The sequence below is a fragment of the Folsomia candida genome, unplaced genomic scaffold (genome assembly GCF_002217175.1).
Source record: "Folsomia candida strain VU population unplaced genomic scaffold, ASM221717v1 Fcan01_Sc029, whole genome shotgun sequence".
Classification (NCBI taxonomy): domain Eukaryota; kingdom Metazoa; phylum Arthropoda; class Collembola; order Entomobryomorpha; family Isotomidae; genus Folsomia; species Folsomia candida.
The window spans coordinates 927,280-940,003 of record NW_019091221.1 but is presented as its reverse complement, the minus strand read 5'-3'; the positions used below and the strand labels follow the sequence as shown (position 1 = coordinate 940,003).

Genomic DNA, 12,724 nt, shown 5'->3' with positions numbered 1-12,724 from the left:
AAATTAAAATCTATAGTAGTGTATGGCATGGATTACTTGTTGTGAAATGGTGACTAATTGCAACATGGACTTACTTGATGCTGCAGTGGGTGGCTAGACGAAGGCAGAAAACTACAAGGATAGACAAATAATTGGTTTATAGTCATTGCAAGTAAGGTACGTCCACTCTTAAGTTAGACTGCAGAAGTTGAAGCTATGCTGCGCATTTAGTAGGGATTTACGAAGTTTAGTAGAAATCGCTGTGAAAGTGAAAACCTGGATCGAGTGAATCGAGTTTTTCACAACCACAAAATCCTCGCTTGTTTTCACCCGAACAAGACATGGCACTAGTGCTTCAAAACGGAAACACGTCACAAAACGACAATGTGTCTCTATATTTCGACGTATTAGAATGACAAAAGTGAAATTAAAAATACTTGAGGCCAGTAATAGCCACCCCCAAAAAAGGCAGAAGCTATCGAGTGTGTAAACTGAGGATTGCAGAAAAAATCAAACCAAGTCTCGGAACAACGTTCAGGTCAAAAAAAGCAGAGTGCAAAAAAGTTGCTCAAAAAGTGTCGAAAAACTTCATGAAAAATTATCATCATTTGTGACGAGACTTACGTCGATCCAGATCCCTTAAAGAGTTCTAAAAGCACATTTTTTCATTCAGGTAACCAGTGGGTGTCGATTATCAACAGAAGTTGTACATGCGATCTAAATTCCCTGTAAAATTCCAAGCGCGGCTTACATTGAGACAAATGGTCTTCAAATGGAAAACCCTCCAAACGTCTCTATTAGCGAGAAATCGAAAAGATTTGGGCCTTGTGGAACATGAGGTGCTCTAACATTCGCTCCAAGGCCAAAAATCTGGAAAAATTCGAACGTTAAAGGCGAAGAATCAGCAAGGGCATTTCGAAATGCGAGTGAAAACCGCAAATTTGAGGATTGGTAGCCAGGAATGATTTAAATTCTTCGAAACACAAACTGACATGTCTGGTTTGTAGCTACAATTTACGAAAGACTTTATAAATATCTACCAAGCAGGTGGAAATAAACAGGTCACTGAGCGCGGTTCCCTTTCAGAGAAAATAGATCATACTTTAGATTAATAAATTTTAAAAAATACACTTCTATTGTTAATAATCTTATTGTTCCCCCACTTTTATCATGTTCTCTGCATGTGTAAAATATATCAAGATTGCTTCATAATAAAACTTTATGAATATACTTAACCTCTTAACGACGAAGTACACACATTTGTGTACCATTTTATTTACCGCTTACGACGAAATGCACAAATGTGTGTATGTTTTAAATTCCCCTGACACCAAAATTTCTTTAAAAAATAGTATTTCTACGGTATTTTGTGGAAAATTCGATGGCACACTGAAAATAATTTTGAAACAAATCGTCACCCGCGGAGGTACTATACTGCTCTATTTTTGGGTAACGATTTACGAGACGTTTTATCACCTGAAGGAGACAAGCCAAAAACTCGTGTATCAAACACACGTGACGTCGTAATTAAAAAAATTGAACATTTTTATCTGACTTATCTCCCCCTGGTGATAAAACGTCTCCTAAATCGTTACCCAAAAATAGAGCAGTATAGTACCTGCGTCGGGTGACGATTTGTCTCCAAATTATTTAGAGTGTAAAACGTGGATTTTGCCACATTTTTCTTCTTAAATTTCGAATTTTCCCTATACCGAGTGCTTTCTCTTTTTAGCTTTGACGTAATCGGTGGTAACTGTGACCTTATTAATATCCTACACATTCACACAGGAAGAGAGACAGACCGACATACATAACACTTTTATATGTAGGGTGTTTAAAAGATATATGGAAAGACATACAGAAATGATTGAGTATGTGCATAATGTTTTTTACCCGACGGCGTTGTTTTTCCGAGGGAAAATGTCCAAAATTTGAAATTTCTAAGCTCTGAATAAAAGTAACAACAAATTTTTGCAATTTTTTGGGTATTCACATTTTTGATAATTATTACTACGTCGATAATAATTCCTGCATCGTCGCCTTGATCTTTTGATTGTATGAAATAATGCGCCACAAATTATTTAATAGTAAATCACGTGACAAATTAGATAATCTACAATGGATGCGCGATGTTTTACCTTGATGCCCCCAGGAGATGTGGAGATTTTGCTAGACGATATCACAAATGGATATGACGACGATTAGCTATTAGCGGATCATGCTCAGAATATTAGAAATCATCCTGGCGAAAATCCAACTGTCTTTGTATGGTAGCTTATGGTATGAATGAGATACGGAAGATATAGGGTTGATGTTTGTCGTGAAATGACATATTTACATTAATAGTTTCATCTCTTTCACAAGTGTTTATTTTCGCATAAATGATTGTCACACAAATTTTAATAATCTCCCGTAATTATGGAAAAACTAGAGAATTTGTAAATATCCGTAAGTATTAATATGGGCAGTCCGCGTTACAGTCTGCTGCCCCCCTGCAGAGGACGCATTGCTTCTTGCTATCATCAAAGCGGGTTCCCTCCTCGCAACACAGCGGAACAGGATTAGCCCTCCAAATGTTGTTGTCAATGTCAGGTTCCGTGTAATGGAATAGTCTCGCATTTTTCGAGTCTCCCTCGACCTTACAAATTTCTTTACACGTTTCACCATTCGCCCTGTAACCGGCTGCCTCGTCGGGTTTCAGACTTTTCCATGGAGCGCAGTGACCCCCCACGTCGGTTTCGTTTCCAAGCTTCCAGAATAACTTTTTGTCCAGAAAGATGCTTCCGTCGGCTTCTTCCTCTACGTCACAATCACCCTTGGTCCACAAATCGGTTGTTTTGTTGCAGTAGATAAACCAGTCACAGTCACCGCATTGCTTGCAGTCCTCAATCCAGTTACATTTATCGCCTACAGTCACAGTTTTGTTTTCCACTGTGGAAATTTTAATGAAACAAATTTTAGGGAATTTTAAAATCAAAAAAAAATTACTAACATTGCTGGATATTCTAAATGCGCCAGAGTTAAACGCCGCTATAAACTTACGTTCTGAAACGATAGTGCATTTTTTCTCGTCAGCTGCAAAGACGGCTTTTAAAACGTCAAAATAATTTTATTAGTCTACTATTATTCATGTATATGGAAATTATATATTTTTGTTAAAATTTACCCCCAACGACGACAAGGGCAGCGACAAATGCAATCTTCCACATTTTTGGATGGTTTGTGTATTTCTGCTTTTCAAGGTGGGGTGTTGTTCAACTTGGCTCGGACGATCTCGACTGCTTAGTGAAGGTCCAATTCCGCCTTACGGGGTTTAAATAGGAAAAAACTCCAGTAAAAATCTCTCTTGAATAAATACCTATACTTTTCGGTTTATTAGGGAGATTACGGTAATTAATTTCGCCCACATTCCCTGGATTACGTCCCACGTAACTAATTCTTATTTGGAAATAGCAAATCCCATTTATTTATTATATTGCTCGAGATTAGCGGCTTAGCAGATTTTACGACGAATTTTAAAACAATTTTTTTACACTTACATAAATAATTGCAAATTACCGCTAATGTATATACATCACCGGATTATAATAAATTAGGTATCATAAATTAGTTATCATAAATTGGTCATCATATAACGTAACTTAATCCATTTTACGCAAGTATGTTCACATTAGTATTGCCCATACGAAAGATATACCTTAAAATAACACACACGCTTGTTTTTGTCTGTAAGTCAGGGTCAACTTTAATCCAGACCAATAAATTACAGAACTTACATAGATACATATGCTTTGGTAAATCCAAGGATTACCGGAGCGAGCCCCTGGTTATTCTTCTGTTTGCAACACCATTGCTCAAAATAATATTAGCGTCCACTTGAGATGATCGCATGCAAATGTAACTCGTGAAATAACTTGGTCAAAGTGACGTGCAAAAAATATAAGTTAATACTTTAAGATTTGTTTTATTGTGATTAATTTATGGACAGTGCTGTTTAGTGAGACCTATTTAAGGCAACTGGGCCACAGGAGTTGGAACAGAAGCAGTTTTCCTTTCACAGATCACCAACTTGATAGAAAATTGAACAGAAAAATGCTGAAATTTTTCGCACTTTTGTCCTTCGCGGTTGTCGTGGCTGCCAGGGAGGGTAAGGGAATTATGCAAAGTCTATTTACTGAGTTATTATTTTAAATAAATGGTAAATTTTTCAGGCAACTTTACCAATAATGGGAAAGAGGTGGATACCAAGTCCGGCAAACTAATCGACTGGTATACTTGTGAGGCGCAGGGCAACTATCCCGACCCCACGACGTGCGATCACTACATAGCCTGCACCACAGCCCTCCTTGCTTACCAAATGCCTTGCCAAATGGGACAAAGTGGGCGACTCTGGTAGTAAAAAAAATATAATAATAAATTTGAATATTTGTCACGAACAGCAAATTATTCTCAAAGGTATGTCCGTGACTCTGGCCCTGTCGAAGCAGACTCTTATTGCGACTACCCGAAAAATGTTGACTGCGACCTTGCGCCTACTGACGCAACAACTCCACCACCTGCTATTACTGACCCAGTCACCACCACCACTACTACCTCGGCCCCACCCACGACACCGGGTGGTTTGCTCTCATGCGGACTAGTCAAGCCAGGTGAGCTACGTGAATTGGTGTTTGTACCCTAAATTGCATAAGAAAGGTTAACAAGGCCTCGTAATTTCCAGGTGGGATCGTGACGGTGACCGAGGGCGATGACTGTAACCCTATCGAGGACTGTAAACAGTGCGGCGACTGTGGTCACTATCTCGTCTGTCTTGTCGACAAGTGGGAGAAGATAGGTTGTGATGAAAACGAGGTCAATGGGACCATCAAATTGGATGAAAAACTTTTCTGGAGACCTTCCCACAGCGCGGCCGATATTGGTGGAGTTTGCAGCCCTTGGGCCCGCCTGAGCAACGAAACTAGGGAGACTTACAGGGAGGATCCTAATTGCAAAGAAATCTGTAAAGTGAAAGCGGATCCTGAGGGAAATGTTCGAAAATACTTGTATACTGACCCAAACTTGGACCGGGGAACGTGGAAGGCACCGGCCTTCGAGTTTTGTTGTGAAGAAGGCACCCAGTTTGATGAAACGAGGGAACAATGTGTCCTCTGTACGACGGGTAACGACTGCACGGTACCTTGTCCTTAACCATCTGGTACATAATTATGTCATAATTTTCTGTCATTGATAAAATTTCTGGAGATGAAATAAAGTAAAAACTTCCCTTCCTTATCTGATTTCTGTTTTTTTCCTGTGTCAATTTTTGGATGAACGTTAAATTTATAAACTACGAGTTTTATGTTTGCATATTCCATGCTCGTTTTTAATATTGGGAATTAATTAAGAGACGTATGCCGGAAGATTTACGGAAAGGAAGGAATTACAATTATTCTTTGTTGGGTTGAAGATTGAAGGACTGTAATGGGTTTAATAAATATAAATATATTTACAGGAAACAGATAAATGAGATTCATTTCGTGTTTGTAAGTCATTAGATATGCGATTAATTGAATGCAGGCTAATTGTGGTTTGAATGTAATATTCTGCCGATAATAATAATGTGGTTTTACAACGTGTCCAACTCAAACACTGTCCATAACCATAATCATAATCATAATCAAAATTCTTATCCCTTCCATGATTGGTGGAGCCAGAAAGCGAGCGACTAATCAGAATGCAGAAATGTCACAGAAAATTTAACGGGACAGACTTTGCGAAATTATAATGTAGATAGCAAATAGACTTTACTTATGTACGATGTGCTTAATTTTGTTATCTTGGTACCACGGTTTATTCTGCATGGTAGTGATTAATGTTCCCAAACGAAAATATAATTTTTTCTTTGTCGTTCAACAATATTTCCAAACTTTTAATATATCGGTTTTCATAAGTTTTGCATAGGTGCTGGTATAATTAGTATCAAAATACAAATATGGAATTATGAAATTTATTTATGTATCTTACGATTAGTCATAACGATACTAAAATAATAGAACAGGATATTTTTCGTAGATTACTGGATTACGGATTACATTCAAAGTAATCGGATTAAAATAATCCTGGGATTTCCTATCCCTGTACAGACAAGCATACGTAAGTTAACATCAAGTAAACATTCTGAAGAAAAATAACTAAAATTTGCTCAAGGTTGAGTAAAAAGGAGGATGACACAACAATTGGACACAATTTATCCAACCGTTGTGAAAAATTTGCCCAATCTTGTGTGAAATTGGCCAATGGTTGTAGAAAATTTACCAAATTGTTGTCATCCTCCTTTTTACTCAACATTAGGCAAATTTTAGTTATTTTTATTCCGAGTGAATATTCATTACACTCAAATTTTTATCTTTCACTATTTCTTCAAACACATACAATCTAGAAACCTGGTAACCAATCCTAAGTTCTTACCAGGTGGACTATCAATGTATGTAACTCGACCGCATGGTAATTAACTAATTATTGAGTGGTGGTCATTTCGTTACCAAACCGGTAATAACCCCGATCGCGAAATTTGAAAATATTACCAGTTTGTAACTAATTTTCGACCACTCTATAATAAATAAATTGCCGTGCGGTAGAGTCACAAAGATACTGCACCTGGTAATAACTTAGTTACCGGGTTTCTTAGAGTGTACACACATAAACATTTTTAAGGCCGTGAAATCGATGGAAATTTTACATTGTCAAAATTGCGTTGCTACCAAAGCCTTTTTACCAATTGCGTTATTTCTTTTTCGTTTCACAACGATGATTTTTCTTCAAATGTAGATGGAGCTCCGTCTTTCTTGCAAATTCCTTCCCACGCCCGGCCTTGTGGCAAATTACAGGGTCAGCGTGAACTATTTGAGTATGGCGTTGTAACGAAAGACTGGATGGGAAGCCTTTGTCGCACTGGGGGCATGCGTAGTCACGACTGGTTTCCTTAGATCCCGGGGGGTGCTTCTTTTTCACGTGCTTTTCCAAATATTTGTCCAGTTTAAATATTTTAGGACATTTCGGGCAAGGAAAGTTTCGCTGTTTTGTGTGCCAGTTGAAGATGTGATCGTCCAGATATCGCTGGTTGGTTAATGATGCTCCGCAAATCTGCACATTTTTTCGATCAGATTGGGAATGAAATTGAATGAAATAAAATATTTAGGACTTTAATTACTTGGCAGATCAATTTTTCCTCGGTGTGAATCCGCTTGTGACGTCGTAATCCGCCCGGAGAGGAAAATGTTGCTGGACTAAATTAACGGAAAATTTATATTAGTTTCTGGTAAAAATGAATGGTAAAAAGTTAACTGGAAACCAGGGCTTTCTAATTAATTAGTCAGTCTAATTAATTATCTAATTAAATTGCATGTTTAAACTAATTATTAATTACTAATCAATAATCAATCTTAACTAGTACCACCGAAGCTAATTTTAATTTGTAGTTAATTAGAAAATCACTAGAAATCAGCAACTCATTGGTCAATATTATAATTAATTAGCTAATTAATTGGCTTAATTAGCAACCTTAGTTTAACCTAAAAATATTTATTTTTATTTGTATTAGCACATGCTCCAATTGGCTGATTGTTCTCGGATTGAAAATTTAAAAAAAGGATTACACCTTAGCAATAATTAATTCAGACAACACGACCACTGCCATAAAAATTTTGAATTGTTGATCGCCTTCCTGCAAAAAATTCGGCCGGTTATGGCTCAGGTTGAATGCCACATTTGAGGACTCTGCTGAACGGCAGAATATGATGGCAGGAACTATTCTTTCCGCAAGGCTTGAAAACAAATTTGTAAGTGTTTACATGAAAAGGGGAAAAGTGAGAAAAAGTCTTAGAATTGTCTGAAACGTGTAAAAATGCAATTTTTTTCCCCTTATGTCATGCAACTTGGAATTATTTTTCATTTTCGTCAACCTTGATTTTGCCCAACTTTGCATGATGATTTCCTAAAATGGCCACCCCTTAGAAAGCCAAACGTTGCGTCATTACGCACACACATATGGGTAGTATAGGTCATTGGCTGCTACTTTTTCGATTGAAAAATTTGTCAGCCATTTGAAATTGTCGAAATTGTCGTTTTGGACAAAAATCCCGTTTCTTCGCCACGTTTTATTTTTTTCCCGTGAGAATTATAGGAGCTAGGGGCATGTATGGTAGCGTTTTTTAATCAGTATTAAATTCTCTTCAAAATGGGTGTGGTTTTGGGGGGAATTTGAGACTTTTTTGAAATTTCATAAAAACCCCCCCAAACACCACACCCGTTTCAAAAACCACACCCCCTTTCAAAAACCACAATAACCCATATTTTTATGTTCCCCCACCCACATGGGTCCATTTTAGACCTTAAAATAATTGATTCGCATTTTTTGCAACATAACTCACTGTGCACTCCCATTCCCCTCGAAGGGGAAAATATCACATTTTTCAACTTTGACGTCAAATATTTCGACAAATTCCCACCATCGCATAAACTGTCTCAAGAAACGATGGTTGTATTGACTTGGACCACATATTTTAAAATTTTAGCCAAATCGGAGAGTTACACTTCATACCATCGAATTGTCAGTAGACTGTAAGAATTTCGGTATTATTTCTTTATATATATGTACATATATACCTCCCAGGAATGTTTAGGAAGGTGGCCAAGGTGGCCATACTATTCGTATAATTAATTTAGTTATTACCTGCTAAGAAGTTTGAGACAACATAGGAGGAAATTAATTCCGACAAACAGCACATATAAAATCCAAGTAGTTCCCGAGTACGTTGTATGACAGGACATCCAAGTCTCAAACATTTGGATCGCAAATCTGGCCACGTAGTTTAGGAAACATGCGGGTTCTGCATCCGAGCGCCCACAATCCGCTAGCATTGAGAGGATGAATGGCGGAGTGCATGGAAGGAATTGCACTAATAGGAATACAATAATTTGGAATAAGAAAGCACTAACTTCTAACCAGACTAGAAACATCTTGATTGCCTTGGTTCGCAAGGACACTGCAATTCTTGGTAGATCTGGAATTATGAAGGAATGATTATTCAATTGTAACCAACAGAAGTTCGGCTACGAGACGTCATATCGGCTACGAGATTTAGAAAGCGTCGTAAAATTAATCAAATGAAGAAGTAAAAATGGCGCTAAAAGAAAATCAATTTTACAGGAATTGTGTTATCAACAGATAACTGTATCACAGTGTTAAGAATTCGAATAATTCTAGAATAACCTCATTAAAATCATTTCATTCTGCAAGTTTATGGTAAGCTGATTGGAACGAGTTATATCTGTTTATTCAGCATGTTGGCCACATGCACCACCCAAATTGTTAGCTGTACTTCTTCATGACGCTTACCTTTTATAATTTTGTCTTAGAAATCCAGAAAGGTATTTACGATCTGAACAGGAGAGATGTCAATGGAGTAATTCCATCTTGCAATTGCCACAAGCAGAAACGCCAACACGATTGTGAGTCCTTGGAATCCGGCTATATGTGATACTAAATGACCAACCATAAGTGCCATAACAATAGCAGCTTTCCAATCTTTCTACTCGTCTATCTTCTCCCAATATCGGATTATCCGCAAGTAGTTAATCATTAATTAATTTTACCTTTTAAACATGCACTCCACTCTCTTCTGCACAACTATCCCTCTCCAGTACACTCCACGCAGTCTTATCTTTATTATTATATACCTTTCTTATCTTTATTATTATACGCTCCTTTGTGGGCCCAAGTGGCCCCAAAAAGGGAATAAATAAGTTCATTCATTTATTCAAATGTAATGCTAAAAATTACGGAAATACCTTAACCCTGTCATGATGGAGCTAAAATTTTATTTGAAAGGAGCGTCATCACCCCGCAAGGTATAGCTTCTTTGATTCTAGTAATTTTGCTCGAAAGTGTATACATACATAATTATCCAGAAATTAATAAATAACTGGCGACTATCTCCTAAGCCATGATTTTACCAAGTTCGACATACTTATTTTATTCAAATCGAGTAAACCAATTTTACATCTGATAAATTTACTAGTTTTTAGTATATGCCGTTAAAATTATAAATTTAAATAATTCTGGCCGTGATCCTAGCGCACATTAGGACGGTAGCGGACGCCGCATCGGAGATTTCGGACGTGACGGGAACCGTGTTACCGACCGGGATGGCGCCAGGGGTGATGGACCACTGCAACGTGTACAGAGTTCCCGGTTGGACGGCCGAGTTGGGTACGACGGCGTCAATGATGGGGATCGTGTTGCCCATGAAGATCACGGTGACCTTGAGATGCAGCCCGGCTGAGGCGGCGGCAGGAATAACGTCCGCCTCCACGGAGTATTCGACGCCTTGCCTCATTTCGGCCACGGCTCCTTCGCAATCGCTAATTCGAACTTGGCTCACCTGCCCGGCCCCACCTACGCGATTCTAAAAAGACAATTTAGTGACAACATCGTTCCCGAGATTTTACATGAGTATTATGTGTACATTTTTACACAGAAGGGTATATTAAATGATTCAAGGCGCAAATACGAAAAACACCATACATACAAAAATCTGTATGTATGTATATATTATACCAAAACATTACACCCGACTATAAATATTTTGGGGATAGTTATTACCGAATTCGAACCATGTATGACCCTGAAACACTTATAATAAGGCATAGCAACGAGGTGGTAATAAATTTCCATCATGTTGGTACACTCCAAGAAACCTGGTAACTAATCCTAAGTTATTACCAGGCGAGTATCTACATATGTGACTCTACCGCATGGTAATTAATTTATTATCAAGTGGTACACATTTTGTAACCAAACTGGTATTAGCTTTGGTCACGAAATTTGAAAATATTACCAGTTGATAACTAATTTTCTGCCACTGAATAATAAATTAATTACCGTACGGTTGAGTCACATAGATACTCCGCCTGGTAATAACTTACTTGGCGGGTTTCTTAGAGTGTAATAATTCTTCACCAAAATGCAGCGCAATATTACTCACAATGCGATGGTGTGAAGTGTAACCCTCCGATTTGGCTGAAATTTAAAAATTAGGTGGTCCAAGCCAATACAACTAACGTTTCTTCAGGGAGTTTGTGCGATGGTGAGAGTTACTCAAAATATTTGAGGTCAAAGTTCAAAAAACGGCCGACTTTTTTCAGGCGGAGTGAGAAAACTCCACTTCCATTCTCTTCCCCTCGCTTTGATTTTATTCAGGCGTCTCGCTCATGCATACGCCTTCATGCTCAAGCACAAGCTTTGATGCAAAATAATAAAAAATAAACATTATTAATTATAGCTTAAAGAGCAATTAATACGCATTATACATACTTAATTTAATTTATAATTAAATAAGTGAGATTTTTACTTATTTCTAGTACAAATTTACATAAAAGTTAATTTATAAATTCGCCAACGGCAAATAAACATGGAATAACTTAACTTGCTTTCCATTTCGAAAGCGTTGGTTATTCTAATATCCAATTATATATTAATATTTTAAATGCTCCTGTGATTCGATATTGCTGGTACTCAAGCGGATCATGGGGTGATGACGAAAGGCCCGAGTTTAAAAATGTAAGCGAAGTTTGATTTAGAGAAAAAAATATTAGTTGCGACCTGAATTGTGGCAATCCCACATTCATCAAATTCAGCTGGTGCAGTTTATCGTACTGTTTTGTGGACTTTTATGAAAATAATCATATAGTCACATGTGGAATGAATAATTAATATTTTTCTATAAAAAATTAAATTTAAAATTGTTGAAATGAATTATTTTTCGGAGTGAAAATCAAAGCGAGGGGAAGAGAATGGAAGTGGAGTTTTCTCACTCCGCCTGAAAAAAGTCGGCCGTTTTTTGAACTTTGACCTCAAATATTTTGAGTAACTCTCACCATCGCACAAACTCCCTGAAGAAACGTTAGTTGTATTGGCTTGGACCACCTAATTTTAAAATTTCAGCCAAATCGGAGGGTTACACTTCACACCATCGCATTGTCAATGGTGTCAAGTAATTACCAAAAGTCTTAACGTATATTACACGCATAGTGAAAAATTATTTCCAGTCGACAAAAGCATGGTTGTGAACCTTGCGTGATACAAGAGCATACAATGTTTTCAAATCTTACCGCATCCTTCGTGTGTAACGACGCCAGCCGACGCGGCAACAATGCAGAGTGCAAAAATGGCGAAACCCTTCATTTTGACTTTTCTTTTAAAACTTGGACGCTTTAGTTTTCAAAAGGCAGACTGAAGTTTGCTCGTATCCATCTCACTCTTTTATACCGATCTGATCTTCCCTCAGGTTCCATAATTCGTGTGACGTTAAGCCGTCTCCGATTATACTTTAAACCCCTATATCACAATTGTTTTAAAATCTGGATTTGACTGCGCACACGGCCTTTGAAATAAATAGTCCTGACATAATTGCAATTTAATCCATATATTTCTACATTCCAACCGATATACATATTTAAATTCTCCGAAATCCTCTTCCATCTACATTTTACAACCCAGATATTTAAAGGATCAGCCTGCCCACAAAACTTGCTGATTGCACCAACCAAAACAATATTTACTTTAAGCATGTAATTGCGATCATCTCGTAATCCTTACTTGGGTAAATAAGTAAATTGGTAATGTAATAATGCATTTATGATAGGTTGCAACTTTGGTCTCTTATTTTTATAAATACGTCAATGTCAGTATTTTTATGCAGATTAT

General features: G+C 37.4%; 3 protein-coding genes and 1 long non-coding RNA gene across 5 annotated transcripts; 1 reads left to right on the top strand and 3 right to left on the bottom strand.

Annotated features, from left to right (window-relative positions):
* Positions 1–2,325: 2,325 nt before the first annotated feature.
* LOC110860147 lies at positions 2,326–3,300 on the bottom strand. The gene is made up of 3 exons (XM_022109207.2): positions 3,146–3,300; positions 3,022–3,066; positions 2,326–2,910 (listed from the first exon to the last, which is right to left on the bottom strand). Exons 1-3 carry the CDS (start codon positions 3,186–3,188, stop codon positions 2,435–2,437), a joined length of 564 nt encoding a protein of 187 aa, XP_021964899.1. The 5' UTR covers positions 3,189–3,300; the 3' UTR covers positions 2,326–2,434.
* Positions 3,301–3,977: 677 nt separating this feature from the next.
* Positions 3,978–5,255, top strand: LOC110860146. The gene is made up of 4 exons (XM_022109206.2): positions 3,978–4,126; positions 4,191–4,371; positions 4,435–4,628; positions 4,700–5,255. Exons 1-4 carry the CDS (start codon positions 4,072–4,074, stop codon positions 5,164–5,166), a joined length of 897 nt encoding a protein of 298 aa, XP_021964898.1. The 5' UTR covers positions 3,978–4,071; the 3' UTR covers positions 5,167–5,255.
* A 694-nt stretch (positions 5,256–5,949) lies between these two features.
* On the bottom strand, positions 5,950–7,245 carry LOC118439015. Of its 2 annotated transcripts, XR_004837192.1 has the most exons (3): positions 7,169–7,245; positions 6,734–7,101; positions 5,950–6,093 (listed from the first exon to the last, which is right to left on the bottom strand). It is a non-coding gene; the product is annotated as an uncharacterized LOC118439015 (long non-coding RNA). The 2 variants fall into 2 exon arrangements; XR_004837191.1 differs by having other exon boundaries at positions 5,950–7,101.
* Positions 7,246–9,956: 2,711 nt separating this feature from the next.
* On the bottom strand, positions 9,957–12,264 carry LOC110860080. Its single transcript, XM_022109145.2, has 2 exons — positions 12,130–12,264; positions 9,957–10,414 (listed from the first exon to the last, which is right to left on the bottom strand). The coding sequence occupies exons 1-2, from the start codon at positions 12,200–12,202 to the stop codon at positions 10,068–10,070; spliced, it is 420 nt and encodes a 139-aa protein (XP_021964837.1). The 5' UTR covers positions 12,203–12,264; the 3' UTR covers positions 9,957–10,067.
* Between the last annotated feature and the right edge of the window lie 460 nt (positions 12,265–12,724).